General features: G+C 36.0%; 2 protein-coding genes and 1 long non-coding RNA gene across 11 annotated transcripts in view; 2 read left to right on the top strand and 1 right to left on the bottom strand.

Annotated features, from left to right (window-relative positions):
- Positions 1–4,926: 4,926 nt before the first annotated feature.
- Positions 4,927–11,653, top strand: LOC121651461. Its single transcript, XM_042003695.1, has 7 exons — positions 4,927–5,240; positions 6,091–6,162; positions 6,447–6,530; positions 6,620–6,751; positions 6,840–7,117; positions 11,026–11,220; positions 11,502–11,653. The coding sequence occupies exons 1-6, from the start codon at positions 5,009–5,011 to the stop codon at positions 11,068–11,070; spliced, it is 843 nt and encodes a 280-aa protein (XP_041859629.1). The 5' UTR covers positions 4,927–5,008; the 3' UTR covers positions 11,071–11,220; positions 11,502–11,653.
- Positions 11,654–11,778: 125 nt separating this feature from the next.
- On the top strand, positions 11,779–13,516 carry LOC121651465. Its single transcript, XR_006012437.1, has 3 exons — positions 11,779–11,901; positions 13,296–13,351; positions 13,462–13,516. It is a non-coding gene; the product is annotated as an uncharacterized LOC121651465 (long non-coding RNA).
- Positions 13,517–15,287: 1,771 nt separating this feature from the next.
- The window catches only part of prdm16 (PR domain containing 16), a 173,015-nt gene continuing 169,568 nt past the window's right edge, over positions 15,288–18,734 (bottom strand). For 8 of the 9 annotated variants that reach the window (XM_042003683.1, XM_042003687.1, XM_042003684.1 and 5 more), the window contains one exon: positions 15,288–18,588. In XM_042003683.1, the coding sequence (XP_041859617.1) occupies positions 18,454–18,588 (135 nt within the window). In that variant the 3' untranslated portion in view covers positions 15,288–18,453. The remainder of the gene's footprint in view (positions 18,589–18,734) is intronic. The other variant, XM_042003690.1, reaches the window with a different exon arrangement.

Genomic DNA, 18,734 nt, shown 5'->3' with positions numbered 1-18,734 from the left:
AACTTGATAGTCCCCCATTTCTGTCTTACAGTGAACAGCTTGATGGTTTCCCTTTATTTTTTTTTAATTTGATGACCATTTTTGGTCTGTCTGATCTTGTTTCAGATGTCTTCCAAAAACAGGTACATTCATCTAAATGTTGCCAGAGCCTTTGGTTAGAAAATAACTGAAACAAATCGAACAAACAAAAGAAACAAACTGACCTAACAACTGAGACACATGGGTAAACCTAAAGTGGTTGATCAGCCCAAACAAAAAGACACAAAGGGGTAACACACAAAAACCTAAGCTAACAAGGGAAACCCCCCACTGTTGGTTCTGGTGTGTGGTGTGGTCCAAATAGTTGGCTCCACCCCGTGGCCAGCTGCTGATTCCCAAGCAAAGGGACTAGAGCCACTGAAACAGCGCAAAAGAAAACACAGGATTACACCACAATATAACCCAAAATGTGTGCCAGTTTTAGAATATATGTGATAATACTTATTAAAATAAACTGTCAAACAGAATCATATAGTGGTCTGTAAATTAAATCCTATATGAAACCAATGTATAAGTGTAGTTCTGTCCTCCGCAGGTTACCACTCATGTGTGACTGTAAATGCAGCTAACACACCAAGTATGTGTGATGAAATTGTGCACCTATGCCCAAGTCGATATTGTTTGATGATCTTGTATTTAGACAAAATGACTAAAAAAAGGAAAAAAAGAAGAAGAAAATTAAAATGCTCTACTTCTAGCACTACATGACAGCACCTGGGTCCAGCTGGACTCACAACAGTCTGACTACCACTTAATTATTATGTCCCATCTTGTTTGAATTCTTGCTTGTGTTGTTCTTACTCTCAAATGTAAGTCGCTTTGGATAAAAGCATCTGCTAAATGACTGTAGAATAGTAGAATAGTCTAGAGTTTTTATGGATGTTTTGAAACATCAAACAGGCGTAATGAATTCAATTCAGTCCAGTTAACCGGAGAAGACCAAAGCGATGGAAATTAGGTCTTGTGGGGACATTGCATTCGAACCATGACACAGCTGGAACTATCTTTTTGAAGGCTTTCTAATCTTTTCAGATAACTAGGGTAGGTGTTGCATCAAATAACATCAGGGATTATTGTGTGGCTCAAACAGAGTTTTGTGTTGAGTAAGTAGTGCAGTTAAAGGAAGATAATGTCTTTTTTAAAAAGAGAGCAACATTTTTAGCTAGATTGAATATTAACTTTTCTATTTGAAGTTAAAGATTTAAGGACTCATCATTGAGGACCCTGAGGAACTTCGTAGAGCTTACTGAAAGTAATTCTTTCTTATTTATTTCAAGATTTATGTGATCTACACCTGATGCCTTGTTTTAGAATTAAACACAATATAATTAATCTTGCTAATATTAAGAGATAACCTATTAAACTTGAACCATATATCTATTTTCTCTAATTCAGTATTCAATGTTTCCTGTAATTCAGTTGTGTTAGTTGGCTGCAGATGTGCTGAGTGCTGGGTGACCTGGATGGGTATGCAGTTTACATGGATGGTGTTGTAGTTTACTCATACACCTGGTCCACTTACCTGGACTACCCACAACAACAACAAAAAAAAAACTCATATGGTTCCTGGGTTTGGTGGAATACTGCTAATTGTTGTAATTTTCCAGAGTGGTAGCCCCTCCCATTGATTTACTGAGGGATAAAACATTTTTTTGGTGGTCTTCTGCTTGCCAACAGTCATTTAAGTGTGTAATGCTCCTGTTTTGGTAGTGCTCCAATTTAATTTTATGTTCTCTCTTCAAGTGGATGCCAGTCATGTGAGGGATGGGGTTGATGATATGGGTTCTAATAAACCAATGAGCTTCTTTTGTAAACAATTCAATTCCTACCAGCTAAATCACTCTACAATTGAGAAAAAGACCCTGGCCCCGGTTTGGTCACTGAAACATTTTGAGGTCTACGTAAGTTCTGGTGCTTTTCCTGTGGTGGTTTACAGGGATCACAACCCGTTGATGTTCTTTAACTTCATTTGGTGTCCGAACCAAAGAAGAGATTATTGAGATGGTTACATGTACTACAGTCCTTTTTTTTTTTTTTTTTTTTTTTGCTACTCTAAGTACTGCAGTTCTATTTGTTGGACTTTCAGTACATCAAGAGCTCAGACAATGTAGTCACTAATGGATTGTGCTGTGGTCTCATTAACTGTTCTTAATGGCCTTGATTGTGTATATGTCCCTATCTGTATTCCCATCTCTCTCCTCCTTTCCTCTTAATTCGCATCTCACTGGTACCAAGCTGCTGAGGAAAAGGTGTGGCGGCATGATGGAGTCAGAGGCTGATGTCAGGTCAGTTTTAAGGTCCATTTATGTTCCCTTTACGTATGTAAATAGGTACGCCTATTTCAAATGTCCCTGCTGTCATACTGTCATGCATGTGTCCTGTAAGCCTGTTACATACTCCAAAGGAAGTGAAACTTTTTCCTGGTTCATGATGCCAGAAGAACAAAATGACATAATTTCATTCAGCCAGTCCTTCGTTACTGCCACAGATAAGCGTGCAGCTTGACTCTATCACGCTTGTGCCTACGTCTCCTACCAGGAATCTTGGTGCCATGGTAGACAACCAGCTGACCTTTACGGACCATGTTGCCTCGGTTGCTCGATCTTGCCGATTTGCTCTATACAACATCAGGAGGATCAGACCCTACCTGACTGAACACACAGCACAGCTCCTGGTTCAGGCTCTGGTCATTTCACGCACTGACTACTGCAACTCCTTACTGGCTGGCCTACCTGCATGTTCAATTAAACCTCTGCAGATGATCCAGAACACAGCAGCACATCTGGTCTTCAACCAGCCCAAAAGAGCTCATGTCACTCCGCTGCTAATCGCTCTCCACTGACTTCCAGTTGCATTGCGCATCAAATTCAAAGCTCTGCTTCTGGCTTACAAAACAATAACCCAAACAGCTCCGGTCTACCTCCGCTCCTTAATCCAGAGCTACACTCCCTCTCGACAGTTACGCTCTGCCAGTGAAAGATGGCTAGTGCTCCCACCACAATGTGGTGCAAAATCAGTAGCTATACTCTTCTCCTCTGTTGTCCCCAGGTGGTGGAACGATCTTCCAAACTCCATCTGATCCGCGAAGTCCTTATGCACTTTTAAAAGCAAGCTAATAATAAAGCCAAAAGCAAGCTTTATGTTACCAATACATCCACCTGAGGGCAGTGCAGGGTTCACATCATCTCCAAGATCAGTTTAAAACATCAAATATGGTGACGGTTGAGGAGATGATGATAATGTACATTCTTAGAAAAATACATAAAAAAATGCAGTGCAAAAGATGGCAGTGTTATGTGCAACCATCTTTGTTCCTTTTGCAGGTCATTCATCAGCTATACTACCCGACCAGCCTATCTTTAAAAGCCAGCTGATAGTCTGTTTTCCTTACATTTTCCCTTCCCTTCCTTTAGCTGCTGGCACCATGTTTTGTTTGGTCAGCCTCAGGCCATAGCACTGACTTACACATTTCGTATTATTTATATTTATTTGTACATTTTCTTGTGTTGTTAATACATTTTACTATTATAATAAGCCAAACCTTGCCTTGTTTCCATGAGTAACATTTTGTGTTTACAAGAGTTATTTCAACTGCGTAATAGAAAGATAAAAAAAAAATTTAAATTAATGACCAGTGAAACCAACTGACCTGTTTTAACTGATGCATAGTAGTTCATGCAGAGCACCAGGTGCCACAAAATGTTTTGAGACATGAAATTAATTAATTAACATAAGACATATAATTTTCAACCTGTATTTGTTTATTATCGTTCAGGTAATCTGTTGTCCATTCATTTTTAATACATTTGTGTTCCTGCAAATGTGTTATTTGCATTTTGTGTAATGGAGCAGCAGCTTTTACTTTGTAAGCAAGTAAGTAAAACTTTATTTATAATAGCACCTCTCTGGAGATAAAATCACAAAGTGCTTGACAAGAGCCAACAATGTAAAAACAAGCAAACAAACAAAAAATTTATGAAAAGCAGTTTTTCAAAAGATCTGTTTTTAACCTACTATTAAAAGCTACCACAGAGTCCACCAATCTGAAGTCCAAAGGAAGTGAGGGCCACTGAACAGAAAGCTCTGTCTCCTTTAGTTTTTATGTTTGTATTGGGCACCATCAGCAGGACTTGGTCACAGGACCTTGGGGACCTGCCAAGGAAATATGGCTTCAAAAGCCCTCTGATATAGGCTGTTGACTGTCTGTGAAGAGATCTCCAGGTCAGTAAAAAAAATCTTGAACTGCACTCTGAAATAAACCGGAAGATTGGAGTTAAATGAGAAAACTTTGAGGATTTTCTCAGAAGCCTGGCCAGCAGCCAACTTGTACAACTTGTAACCATTCTAAGGAAATTTTGCTAAGACAGGGGCATAATCCATTGTAATAATTAAATTGTGATGAAATAAAAGCATGAATAATGACTTCCAGTTCAGGAGGTGACACAGTGGAGCTTAACTTCGCAATATTTCTCAGATGATAAAAACAGGAACGAACTAGAGAATATATATTATATACTACTATGTATATATATATATATATATATATATATAATTATATACTATAATGTAAAACAAGAATCAAATGTTATTCCAAGCAGAAATGTGCTGTTGTGGGTCATAAATAATGTTATAAGAATGAACTCGTGTCTGCACGTTCTTTCTAATCAGTTTAACCATAAACACCTAGGACACTTACATTATCAAGGCTTACTTTCCAATTGTTGTTTTTAAAGGACTGCAGTTAAATCCATCATTCAGTTATAAATAGATGCTTTATGATTTTATTTTACCTTGTCCGACTTTTTTCTTAGGACAAGTCCAAAGTAACAAGTGTTATCTTCTGCATCTTTGTTGACAAAAGAAGAATTTTGTCAATAATTAGTTAGCCAGCAGTAACCAAGACAATATATAAGGCTGAAATTAATGTAAACTACAAAGTTTAGAGACTGACACTTTGTGAAAAGAAAGAATGCGTTTTCCATTGTGGCTTCTTATCTGTGCTCTCTCCACAGCTCTGATGGAAGCCGAGTCTGACCAAGAACGTTTTGCACATTTAAAGCAAACTGGGTCACAGGGAAAAGAACCAGCAAATGAACAGCAACAGACCTGTTCATGTGACATCCATGCAGTGCTGAGAGAAATGAGTGCCTCACTGGCTGCACTGAAGGTGGAGGTGAAGTACTTACAGCGAGAGAATGAAGGTATGGTTCTTTATTTAGAGGCATAATGAAATTTGAAAAGGCTGCTTTTAATCAATGCTGTGCTTCTCATGAACTAGTTCAAAGTTCAGCTCATCCAGTTTAAAATGAATAGTTCATATTCATAGCTCACCATTTCAGTTTTGAACTAGTTAAAGTTAATTTAATTTCAGTTTTCTAACTTATGACTTGTGAAACCTTTAACTAACCAACCTGTTGAGGGAAGTCATATCCCAGAAGGTTGCAGGCGGGGTGATCTGTGTCATTTGAGGCTGTTGGCAGGGGGTCTTGTCCTTTACTAATGGCTTATTTTATTGTTTTTAATGATGAGGACTTACAGATATCCTCTAAAACACGTCTCTTCAAAATTGACGTTGACAAGGCTGACATTCTAACTTGCTTTGAAGTGCAGGAAGACTAAACTTGCATAGAAATGTTAGATTTTTCCTGGTATGTAGAGTACATAATATTCCGTTAAGTAATCATATATGCATGAAGCGTGTAACTCGCACGCTGCCTCTGCAACTTCTCTCCTTTCACCTCCACTTGCCATTTCATTACGGGACTGCACCGACATTGCCAAGGAGTGTTGCAAGTTTGTAATGCTAAAGTTTGCAAAGCATTATGGGTAATGTAGTGCGTTGTTGGTGTAGCATCGGTGAAAATGTAGGCAGTGACTGTTACAGAACCTCACATAACCTGAATGAGTTCGTGTTCAAGTTCTTTATTTATAAATGTGTTCACTTATTTATTTTAATGCATACATGCACAACACTGCTGAAATGTCCACCAGGGGCGCTGTTAAAAATGACTCCCCCACCCGCTCCTTTTTCTTTTTCTTTTCTAATCATAGAGCAAGCAGCCAAGTTGGGAAAACTGGAGTTGCAAGAGACTAAATTGGACGAACTGAAACAACAGTGTGAAGGTATTTACTCACAATATAACAACTGCAAATAGTATACCTAGTTGTAACCTACCAGAGACAAGTACATTATGAAAGACAGAATATGTTTTAAGGAATGTTTTTGACTTGCATTATTTGGTTTTCTACAAAACATTTCAATGGTACAGAGTTTAGTTATTTTAATATGTCACAGAATACTCAGGTTTTCTGCAGTGAAAAATGAGATATAACAATGCAATACGTAAGTGATTAGTTAGAGTGAAAACACTGTTTTCTTTTGGTTTTTTTTCCACATATAATTCCAGCACAGGCTGAAGAACTGATTACCATTAAAACCAGAGCAAACATCACAGAAAACCAGGTGGAGGCTCTGAAGATTGAAGGAAAAGGTTTGGAAAATTGTTAATAAACTCACCATTGAAACAATTACATCAATATAGTATCAGTCATTTAAATACAGAATGTTTCTGCCTCTTAGTTAAACAAGTGGCTTTCTCAACATCTTTGCTCGACTCTGCATCAGGATATGTTGGACCATTCAATACAGAAACTAATCTGGTGTTCAGACATGTTGTTACAAATGTTGGAAATGCCTATAACCAGAATACAGGTACTCAAATTTCAATTAGATTGCTGATAATTATTTGCATTTATTGACCAAGACAGAGTACATAAAATGAATTTAAAATGTCCCACAGGTTTTTTCACCGCACCAGTGAGAGGAGTCTATCACTTTGAGTTCTACATGTATGGACATGGACATGATTCACACGGTTCAGGTGGTGTGTTGGTCAAGAATGGAAAACATGTGTTTAACGCATATGACCATCGTGCTACTGGCGATCTTAACTCTGCGAATGGAGTCACACTGCTGTTAGATGTTGGAGACATTGTGTTTATGCGGCAGTGGGCTAACACAAGGATTTATGACAATGAAAACTGCCATACAACCTTCAGTGGACATCTGGTTTTCCATGTGAGCAGTAAATAGTCTTTTTTCAACTTCTAAGATATTTCATATAAATGGCAGAAATTTGTTGATGTGAATTTTGTTTATTTGTTTATTGATAGTTTTAATGTCTTTTTTTAAAAACCCTTTTTGGATTCCCATGGCAGGCACAGCAACCAAGATTTCTGAACATCCTTTGTAATATTTTACAAACATTACTCTAACTTTTCGCCTACTAGGGGTCCAAAGATTATTTCAGGGGGTCACCAGATCATTATGTTAAAAAAAAAAAAAAAAAAAAAGAAGTTTTTATTAGGACTGTCAAAATTAATTCAGTGATATGCATTAATGCATAAACAACAACTTTATTGCTCATGCCATGTTAAAAATCTGAACTTTGCATTATCTCAGCACACAGCACATTATCTCAGCGGTGACATTCCACAGATCCACCAAATACCACTTAATCCTCCTAATTAAGTGTGACAGTTTTAGATTTAATATTGTTCAGCAGCTCATTGGCTGCAGTCATTGCGTGACCTGTTGGTGGGGGACGGCTGCTCCTGGCCTGTCTTGCCCTGGGGGACCTCCCGGGCTTCTGGGGCCCTGGACCATTCGCTGAGGCCGCCCTGGTGGGGCCGGCAGCTAACGATCTTGGCCCACTGGGGCCTGTTGCCGAAGACTATGGGGGGCTCTGGCTGGGGCTCTCCTCTGCCACCCTCTGGGTGGGGCTGGGCCATCTTCGGGGTGGGGTAGCTTGGGTTGCTGCTGATGGCCCGGGTCTCTGGGCTGCCTTGGTCTACCTCTAGTCTCCGTAGAGGCGTGGCCACATTTCTCACTAACTACTCCTCATCACTGATCACTCCTTTTTCCTCATAATCTGCATGATGACACAGTCATTGAGTTGTCAAGTGGGTTTATACTCTAAGAGATATTTTTTTCTTTTTTTTCTGTGAGTTTGTATCTGGTTGGTGTTGATTTGTGACATGTCTTTTTGATGTGATTATTATTTAAGAACTCTTAACCAATGGCAGCTCTGTTTTTCTGTAAAAGTCATAGGAAATTTTCTGATGCATTTATGTACAAATGTAGCAGATTGTTGTCTGGTGATAGTGTGGATTGAAGGGTCATTGCCCTTTGTTTGTGGTGTTTTATGTCTCCTCTTTCTTCTTTCTCTTTGATTCTTTTTGCTGTCTTTCTTCTTTTTGGTCCCCTCTGGTCGAGCAAGATTACATAGATTCCGTGATTCAAAGTAAATAAATAAATAAATAAATGTATCAGATTATCAAGAGAAGTGTTATACCCATAAGCCTCCCCTTGGCAAAGCAAATTTGTTCGGCACAGCAACCACACTATCATTCTGCTTGCTATGATGCTGGACAGGACAGGTTTAAAAAAAAATAATAATAATAACAAATTGTATTTTTATAATCGGGTGTCCAGGAACAAAGTTATTATGGGTGGTATTTTAAACATCTAAATTAGGCATTATCATGGCCAGAGATTTTTGGCATATGACTGCTCTGTCGCAGCTGTTAACGTAGTCCACCCAAAAAAGATTTATCCTCCTTATTTATGAAGTTTCTGACATTTTTTTTAGCCTTGCATTTGGACGATTGCCACAAGATGATCCATCTGATATATCACACAATGAACCACTCAGTTTTCATGGGGGGGGCTGTAAAGTCCAATATATGTTATCTTGAGGGTTATGGTTCAATAAGTTTGGGAACTTACAACATTAAGAAATGACTAAAATGGAAATACTGGGTTATCACACATATGTCTTATATGGAAAGAGGATTGCAGTTTCGGGTGGTATTTTAGGAAATAATAATTGACCATTAAACTAATGTGCTCATTTAATGTTAAACCGTCAAGCAAAATTTATGAAAGCAAATGTCAAAATATATTTTGTAAACCACAAATCTTTACTCGGGTGAATCCTGTTTTGTAATTACTGTTGCACAGTCTTTTACTTCAGTGATAATAAGAAAAACTCAGATAAAAAAAAAAATCAGTGTTTCATACAAGTGTATTTATATTAATAAATTATGTTGCTGAAAATATAAAAATAAATGTTCACTCATGATTTGTTTCAGTAATATGTTGAAATAACTTCTCAACTCAAATACTCATCTCAAAGCAACTGCTTCACTAATGTGTGCATAGTCAGAAAGTCTAAGTGGAAAAAAGAAGGAATACACAAAATTCACAGATTATAACTTTGGTATTTTTATATGAGAATTGAATAAATATAATTTCTAATAAATTTGATCAAAATAAACTCTTTCACCTGCATTTGAGCAATAAAAAAAGTCATCATAAAGCAGAAATTCCCCTTTATTACTATAACCTAAGGTCAGACAGGCCTGAAAATGAAGAATCACTAAAAAGAAGAGGGATAATGGAAGTAGATCCAGAGAAGGAAACATGAGCTACTCATCAAGACCATATAAATGCATCCGTACTCATCTTTGTTACCTATAGAAAAGAACTGAGTGGAACAAGTTGAACAGTCCCCCACATTCATCTCGTCAGTTTATGAATGAAATGTTTTACTTGGTTTTAATGAGATTTATTTTTGAATGAAGATCAATGTTGCAACCTCCTATTCAGTGTTTTTGTTGTATTGTTCTTTGTTCTGTGATTTGCTGAGGAAGCCAAAAGATAAATGTGTTGCTTTACTCCTTTATTACAGTCAACATTGTTTTCTGAAGTCCTACTTTTCTTCATTGCTGTGATTTGTTAATGTTATACCAGGTTGTTAATTGTTTTATACACACACACACAACCACCTTGATGTTTTAACTTTAAGACATTTTATGGCATCATCAATTAAGCATTTGAGTAAAAAGTTCCGTTTGGACAGACTCCATGAGTGTGAGCTCATTCCTATAAACCATGTTTGATCTGATAATGTTCCAAAGAGCTTTCTTTGATGTTGGGAATGTTTGTCTGTATTTATCTTCAAATGCCTCCTTAAATGTTAATTGGGTGTTGAAGTCATGTGACTTTAGAGCAAAGTCCATCACATTCAGCTCTCCTGTGTGATCTTGTGTTTTTCTGTAATTCTTGCTAAGATTTGAGGTGCCTTTAGAATCATTGTCTTGCTTCAGTGTAAATCCAAGCAAGCAAGCAACTTTATGCTTGCTAAATAATTAAATAAATCCATCTCCACAAAGGTTCAGAACAGACGTCTCATTTCAAACTGTTGTACACAAAACGGGGCCTGCAGTCAGACTGCATCATACTCCTCTCGCACATTTAATTTCACTTCACACCAAACATCAATTATAGATCCGCAAAATTAACATTCAAACCAGCAATGTTATCAATCTGCGGCTTGTAATGAGCCATAACTATTCCATTAACACCTTTCAATTAAAAAATATATAAAACAACTCAAATCTCTAACCCTGGATCAGAGTGAAAAGAGCTGGATGCATTTTATACCTCTCAGAAAGAGGACATGTACAGGTAAAAGAGGACGTTTTGTCAGCCAACCACAACAACAATGTAAAACTACATTCAACACTCACTTACAAGTTTAATTGTACTTTCCTTTACATGACTTTTTTTTTAACAAGTCCAAAGTAATAAATCTTTTCTTCTGCACCTTTGTGGATTAACAAGAATTCTGTCAATGATTTGTCAACTACGAATAATCAAGACACATTTAAAGCTGAAGTGAATAGAAACTGCAAAATTTAACTCTTTGAACTTGTACGACAAGTCCAAAGTAACAGGTCTTATCACCTGCATGTTTCTAATCAAGGACTTAGGTAATTATTAGTCAATCTGTTAAAATCAAAACACTATTTAAGGCTTCGATTAACACCGAATCCATGTAGCTGAACTGCAGAGACTGACACTGAAAACAGAGACGACAATGTTTTTTTCACTGTTTCTGATAATCAGCTATTTCTCCACAGCTGAACTTCATGCAGAAACTGACAATGAAATTACTGGACATTTAAGACAAAGCACGTCAGAGGGAAAAGAACCAGAAAATCCCTCAGAACATCAACAAACCTGTACATATGACAACCATGCTGTGTTGAGAGAGATGAGCGCCTCACTGGCTGCGCTGAAGGTTGAGATGAAGCACGTACAAAGAGAGAATGAAGGTATGATTCTTTACGTAGAAAAGTAACTACATTTGGTATTACTTTTTAGAAGTAACAGACAACCAACCATATCAGCCTATATTTAGCTTGTTGACTGCAGTTGTCCTGAAGAAGACTTTGCTTTTTGGTATAAAAAAACTTTTCTAATTCAAAGATTTATGAATAAGAACAATAAAATGATGAAAATATGTTAAAACATATTTCATTGTTTCATCAGGGAGGAAAAAAACAAAATTAATGCATGACTTGTATGCGTGTGTGAATATATATGTGTCTTTCAGGACATGCAGCTAAAATGAAAGGACTGGAGTTGCAAAATAGTGAGCTGAAGCAACAGTACCAAGTTAAGTCCACTATTGAACCCTTACAAATATTTATATAGGCTATCTAATTAACACGGCAATGAGCACAAAAAAAAAAGAAAAAAATCAAACAGTTTTTCTCCATTTACTGCGTATGCAATAAGTTCTTATCTGATATGTAATCGAATCAGTTATTGTTTTCTTATAAGCATTTAAAAAAACATTCTCTATAAAAGAATGATTAAATAAGAATAAAGTGAAACATTTTAAATACTCAATTTAAAGTTATGTGATTTGATTTTTGTCTCTTTTTAGCTCAAGCATTTAAAATAAAAAAAACTGGAGTTTGAGAAGACCGAACTGAAACAGCAGTACCAAGGTATGTCATCTATAATGTACAATGTCAGTTAAATATCATGATTAAACATCTTATACAAATACGCACACCAAGAGCTTAATCTTTAAAGAATGTGTCAAGAACAAAATTAATAAGGCACAGATGAGTTTTTGGAAAGCACAAAGCGGTTTTATTAAAGGATTTCAACTTTCATCACAATCTAATAACAGATTGTAAAAAAAAAAAGAATTGCTGGTCCATAGGTAAACATGTAGCAGGTCCACAAAAAAAGGATAAAAACAAAGTATGTTACCTACAGTATGTTTTGTTTCTGCATTTCTCTACTTTATTGCAACTACTATCGAGACAGAGAAAATGTTTTCACACATACATGTTCCCAAGGTTCTGATTTCAACAGCAGCAACTCTTGACAAGGAAAACGATGCTTTACCAGGAAGAAGGTTGAGGTGGAGGATAACAGAAAAATGATATCCATGACAATTACTGTTGCACCTCATATCTTACAAAAGCCCAGGGGTAAAAGGGCAGGTTGTAAATGTTTCATGTTACCACCCCTACATCCTGTACTCTATAGATCTTTAAATGATAAACTTGCTTTTATGAGGCATATTTCTTTCATGCCACTTGTTGGGGCTGTACGTTACATGATGAAAGCCTTGTAAAGTTATGAACAGATGAGAAATATCAAATATAATCATTTAATTTCAAGGATTTGCAGGTCACAGACTTTAGAGGTTTAGATTTATTGTTTGAGGTTCCCATTATGTGAGGAAAGGAGCAGCAGTGGCTTCCTCTCAGCCTGAGATCTGTGGACTCCATGATCTCTTTTAAAAATGGAGCTAAAAACACATCTTTTTAAACTTGCTTTAACTTATTTAACTATTTAAATAAACATTTACTTACTTACTTACTATAACACTACCTGGCAAAACACAGTTGACTAAATTACCTAAAAAGATTAATCTGCATTTTCAAGTGGATAAAGCCAACTTTCAGTAAGCTGGGGAACATAAAATATTTAAATCAGGACACTTTTAATGAGAAAATAATATAGTTCACAATCTGACCAATAATTAGAAAGAACTGGTTATTATTACAATCAAATTATATAACATGGAAAACCAAGTAGAGGCTTTGAGGAAAGGAAAAGACTTATGATTTTAAGAGAGGAGTCACATTGTTTGGCCAGAACGTTGCTTCAATTTCCTTTTTTTGTCTTTTGCAAATGCAACATAGCTGCTTCTACAGTACCAACATAAGGCTTTAAATTTGCATATATGTTACAAATAATTTCAGTATTTTGTTTGCTGACATAAATGATTTTACAAATTGATATGAAACTTTTTCCATAACCAGGTTTCCTTTAAATACAACGTTTATATCACATTGCCTCTTTTTGATTAACTAAATTCCAGCACAGGCTGGAGAACTGCTCACCATCAAAGCCAGAGCTAACATCACAGGAAACCAGGTGGAGGCTCTGAAGACAGAACAAAAAGGTTGGTGAAATTAGATTTTTTTTTACCCAGCTATCATCACTGTAGCATCAGTGACGTTAATACAACTGTTTCTGTCTCCCAGTCAAACAAGTGGCTTTCTCAGCCTCTTTGTTGGACGTTGGTATGGGAACTGTTGGACCATTTAACACTCACACACCTCTGGTCTTCAAACATATTGCTACAAACATTGGAAATGCCTATAACCCAAATACAGGTATTTAGATTAACACATTTAAATTAAGTTTTTTTTCTGATTAGCACGTCTCCACATAATTTCATTGTGAAAAAGCATAAACCTTAAAAAGAAGGAATATGTCCCACAGGGTTTTTCACTGCTCCAGTGAGAGGAGCCTACCACTTTGAGTTCTACATCTTTGCACCTGCAGACATTTCATACAATTCAAGTTATGCTTTGGTCATTGCATATGAGCATCAGTCTTCCCAATCAGGGTCTTCTGCTAATGGTGTTACACTGTTATTAAAAACTGGAGATGTTGTGTTTTTGCGTCTTCGGGTTAACTCAACGATTTATGACAATGACGATAACTATACCACCTTTAGTGGCCATCTGCTTTTCACTATGTGAACAACTAACAGGATATAGTGCTTTGCACACAGTGGAGAAATGTATTAGTACTCAATGCATCAATATACTTGGCAGGATGAATACATTTTCATTTGCATCTCTGTGTATTTGCATTAGAAGGCACTGTAACGGAAAATAAGGAAATAATACTTTTTCAAAAATTAATTAAAATGACAAAAACACAAAAGTCATGGTCAAAATTCTGTAATGCTTAAAACTACCCATCTGTTTCTGTTTAAAATGTTTAAGAATTCCTCTTCTTCACCTGAATCTACACAATCAGTCAAAACCCCCATATCTGTGCTTTTAACTTTATTATGATACAGTATCAGTGACTGTGTTTTAAAGTGGCATTTACAGCATTATGTAAATATGAACTTGGATGAGCTCATATGAGCTTGAAAACTTCTTTTTTGTGGCTGATTCAACAAGCTGAATCAATTTTGGGTCTAATATAATAAATCCTTTATGCTAATATGACATTAATTGTATTATTATTCAATACATGAAACTTTTCTTCTTAATAAAAACATAAATGTACAAGGCAGTCTGTCTGATGTGTCATTTTGACTCAAACCCTGGAACATGGTAAACCACAACTCTCATCTAAAATCTAGTAAGAATAAGTAAAATGCTGAGCCGAATTTCCCAAACACAATTAATAAAGTAAAAATGATCATTATTATTATTGTATTTTTTTTTTTTTTAGTAAATTGAAGTTTTTTAGTCTAAGGGGCCCAAAAGTGTGTTGCGCAGAAAGTTAAGCATTAAAAAGTCTTGAACGCAACCTTATTGTCGTATTTTTTTCATATATTTGAGAAAAAAAAAAAAATAATAATAATAATAATAAAAAAAAAAAAAACTCAACATTATTGTTTCTAATTTCTACTTTCCCAGTGGATTATAACTGGAAGTCTCAAAACATTGATTATAATTGTTAGGGTTTAGGATGATTCATTTATTGATTGTCTTCAAAACTTCTGAAAAAAAAAGAAAAGAAAAGAAACCCTCTGCTTTATAGTACTTTTATACTACTTTGTGTAATATGTCAAGTCTGTATATTAGCCTTGGAAAAAATTTTCCTAAAACATCAGACATTTAAAACCCACATTTCTTCAGCTCGAAATGATGCAATACAGGAAAGGCAGCAAATCTTCACATTTGAGAAGTTGGAACACTTTAATACTCATAATGTTCTCTTTAAAAAGGAGAGATGTATGTGGTGCCTGTATTAATCTAGTATAAAGTGGAAGAGAAAGAACTATTTGTGTGAAAATAATTTTCATTCTCTTCTAGCTGATAAATGCACAGAGGACAGCTGCTTAAAAAGCACACAGGTTTTATTGCATATCAATTTCATGTATAAATTCTTCATAGCATTGGAAAGATTACATTTGGTATACATTGCTATTCTACAGAATTAACATCAGAGTCATATCTTTTCAATGAAATTTCTCTAAAGTACATCTGCAATAATCACAAGCATCAAAAGAACTGCAATTTCAGAATTGTTCAATATTATTCTACAATCCTTTATTGTTTTTCATTATGTCTTCTCCCACATGTCTTTTCTATGTCATTAAGAACCTGCCCAAACATCTGTAAGGCAGTCAGAACTTGAAGTCAAACCTACTAACCTAACCACATGTACAATAAGTGCATCTACGGATTTCTTTTTTTTTCTTTAATTTTTTTTTTTTTTTTTTTTTTTTTTTTTGATACACATTTCACAAATGGACATCATTATGACTGCTAAACACATCATGCACAACAACTTTTTTTTGTTTGTTTTCAATAAACATAACAGAGGCGATATACAACTCAGATTTCAACAAAACAAGCACCATCCATTTAAACCCATAGTTTTCATTGATTTTTTTTCTTCAGACAAATGCACCATTGTTTTTCATTCTTTTAAAATACTATACAGTTAAAAAGAAACAATGTATATTTTTACTTTTTCCTGTAACAGTGGGGGCAAACAGCAACCATGTTCTATTATGCTGAAATATATATTTCAGTGACCATCTGCCAGAATACTTTCTGAAGTTGGCAAAATGGAATACTTCAATGCCTTCAATTTATTTGCTTTACACAGCGCGTACTTATTACAGTAGTCCATGACATGAATTACTACATAGTGACCCAAGTCTTTACATTTTGTAACCACAAGTTGGAAAACAACGTCTTTACCATGAATGGAATCTCATTCAGTAGAATTATAAAAAGACTCCTGTCTTTAGAAAAAATGAGATGATGCAGCAGTCCCAGCATCACTACCACTTGCTGTTGTGAGGAAAAATTACAGTGCTTCTGTTTTTCTTATCTCTCCATGTTAAGCCCAACTTGGCCACCTAATGAATGTTAGAACATCTGAAAAATGTATCTGTGTTCTTATTCTACCAAAAGACCGAAGCCGGATCAGTTTTTTGGCTTGGACCCACATGGTTTAAGTGCTAGTTTGAAAATACAGCATCGGGCCTGGTTCTGAAAGTTTGCGTGGAGGAACAGTGATCAACAATGCTCACCTCCACCTCCCACAGCTATCTACAGTAAATTACACATGCCATCCATGACTGAGCTACTTTTTTGTATCACATGGAATGGGCTTTCAGTATGATCTCAGAAGATAAACAGGGAAGAGTTAAAACATTGTCAAGTGTTTTAATTGTCCCAATCTAGAATCAACTAGACTTTTTTTTCTTTTGCACATTTAGATGGACCGACCAGCAGAACTATGATGTTCATTTTAATGCTATCCAAGGTTTTGGTGTCATGAGCGCTTGCCTTTCTCTTTGTGTAACCAGCGAGTCTGTCATGTATATTCATTTGTGATTGTGAGCTTTAAAGGTTTGGACCATGTACAGTAAAAACAGACAAATCATTTTATGAATAAAAGTTGTTGGTTACACTACAAGTAATGAATGCCAAACAGAGAGAAAAGAGAGCTTAATGTAGCATAAATTCAGATTAAAAAGTGACAACATAATGCCCTTTTACTGACATTCAGAGTGAAAGTTTTCCAAGTCTGACTTCAGAGTGTTTAGTTAGTTAGATCAATTTAAACAAGATGTGTTCAGCATACAGGGTAGAATTCTAAAAGTGAAGCAAATAAAAAAATGACTAAACACCTTGGGATGCTTCTATGCCAGACAGGATTCTAAAACTAACTACAACCATCTGTCACTATAAATAACAACAATTTATTTCATGGGGTATTTTCATTTTGGCACACTAACCTGTCAAAACCAGAGATTCAAAATCTCCTCTGGGTTTTGATGGTGATTATTCCTTCAAGAAAAGAGGGATAAAAAAAGACTTCTCTTCATTTCACTCCTACAGTCATGACAAAACGACAAAAAATAAATACATACACACATTTTTTAAATCAAATATATAAGCACATAATAGGGAAAAAAGAAAAAAAAAGAACTGACAGCAAATGTGAGCCCCTTGGAAATGAAATGATTGTCAGAGAACAAAACATTTTCTATGGGTTATTTGGCACATACCACTCTTACTATGAACATCTAGGTTATCATTATTATTTTTTTACATCATATGACATCATACAATTTTGGTCCTTCTCTAAAATAATTATATTAATAATTTAGCACTGTGGTGCCAACAAAGAAATACTGTGGTATCTAACATGAAGGAAACTAAATACAATTAACAAATGATGATGTGATAAACAGAGAAAGACTTTTATTTTATTTTTTTTTAAGCATGATCAGAGTTACTTTTAAGTGTGATCAAATTTAGTTACCAATTACAATGACTAGTGGCCCAGACAGATCATTAAAAGAACATTTGAACATTGGACATCATTCTTTGTGTAATCACTGAAAAATCAATAGTCTACTGGATCTGAATATTTTGCTGTTGTTGCTGATTCTGCAATTAAAACTGCAACAAAAGCAGTTGCCCATGATTGGTGGAGGAAAACGTCCATAGGATTGTGCACACAGCCACTGTTGTCTTGCTCAAACAGTGCCACCTTGTGGACTTGCAATGCCAAAGCTACAAGACTTGTAGTAGCTATTAAACACAGACTTTAGAGACATGTCAGTCATTAAGTGTCTTTATGAAAGCCTTATTCAGGGTGTCTGTGATGATGCATTGAGCCTTGTGCACTTAAGGAGGATTCAGAGTTATGCAGTTTCAATGCTACTGAGAAGCATTCATGGTGTCCTTCACATCGACAGGAGCATAGCAGTGCTTTCTCTCGGACAGAGTCTTGCATGACCCCTCACTTAGGGACAATCTCTCCCTCCTTTATCTCTTTCACACAAACACACAAACAGGTGAACGTACACATAACCACACAAACTCATTCTCTCTATCTTAAATGTATGTGACAATGAATTCTTCTCCGGCCGCCACATCTTCCATTATTTAATGTCCACTCATTCTCTAGTTTCTATCCATTTGTGAAACTAATGTTCCTCCTACTCTTCCTCCCACCTTCTGTCCATCTCTCTTTGCCTAGATGTGGTTGAGTGGGTGAAAGCTGCTCGTCTCAGACGGTCCACCTCCCAAGCTCAGCCAAGCGTCCAGAGAGTTCTGGGAGGGCGCGTGCAAAGGGTTGTTCTCTGAGAGAGACAGCATCATTGCATAAGCCTGTGCAACAAAAAAAGGGGGAACTTTAGTAAAAAGGGAAATACACATGTTTCATAACATGTTTTATGACAGTTGTGGTTTCTGTTTGTTGCGTTTAGTGAACTTGTGTTTAGATCAATGTTGATTTGTTTTATAAAATGAGTTAC

This window comes from Melanotaenia boesemani, chromosome 13, assembly GCF_017639745.1.
Source record: "Melanotaenia boesemani isolate fMelBoe1 chromosome 13, fMelBoe1.pri, whole genome shotgun sequence".
Lineage (NCBI taxonomy): Eukaryota > Metazoa > Chordata > Actinopteri > Atheriniformes > Melanotaeniidae > Melanotaenia > Melanotaenia boesemani.
This window is presented reverse-complemented; position numbering and strand designations above follow the sequence as displayed.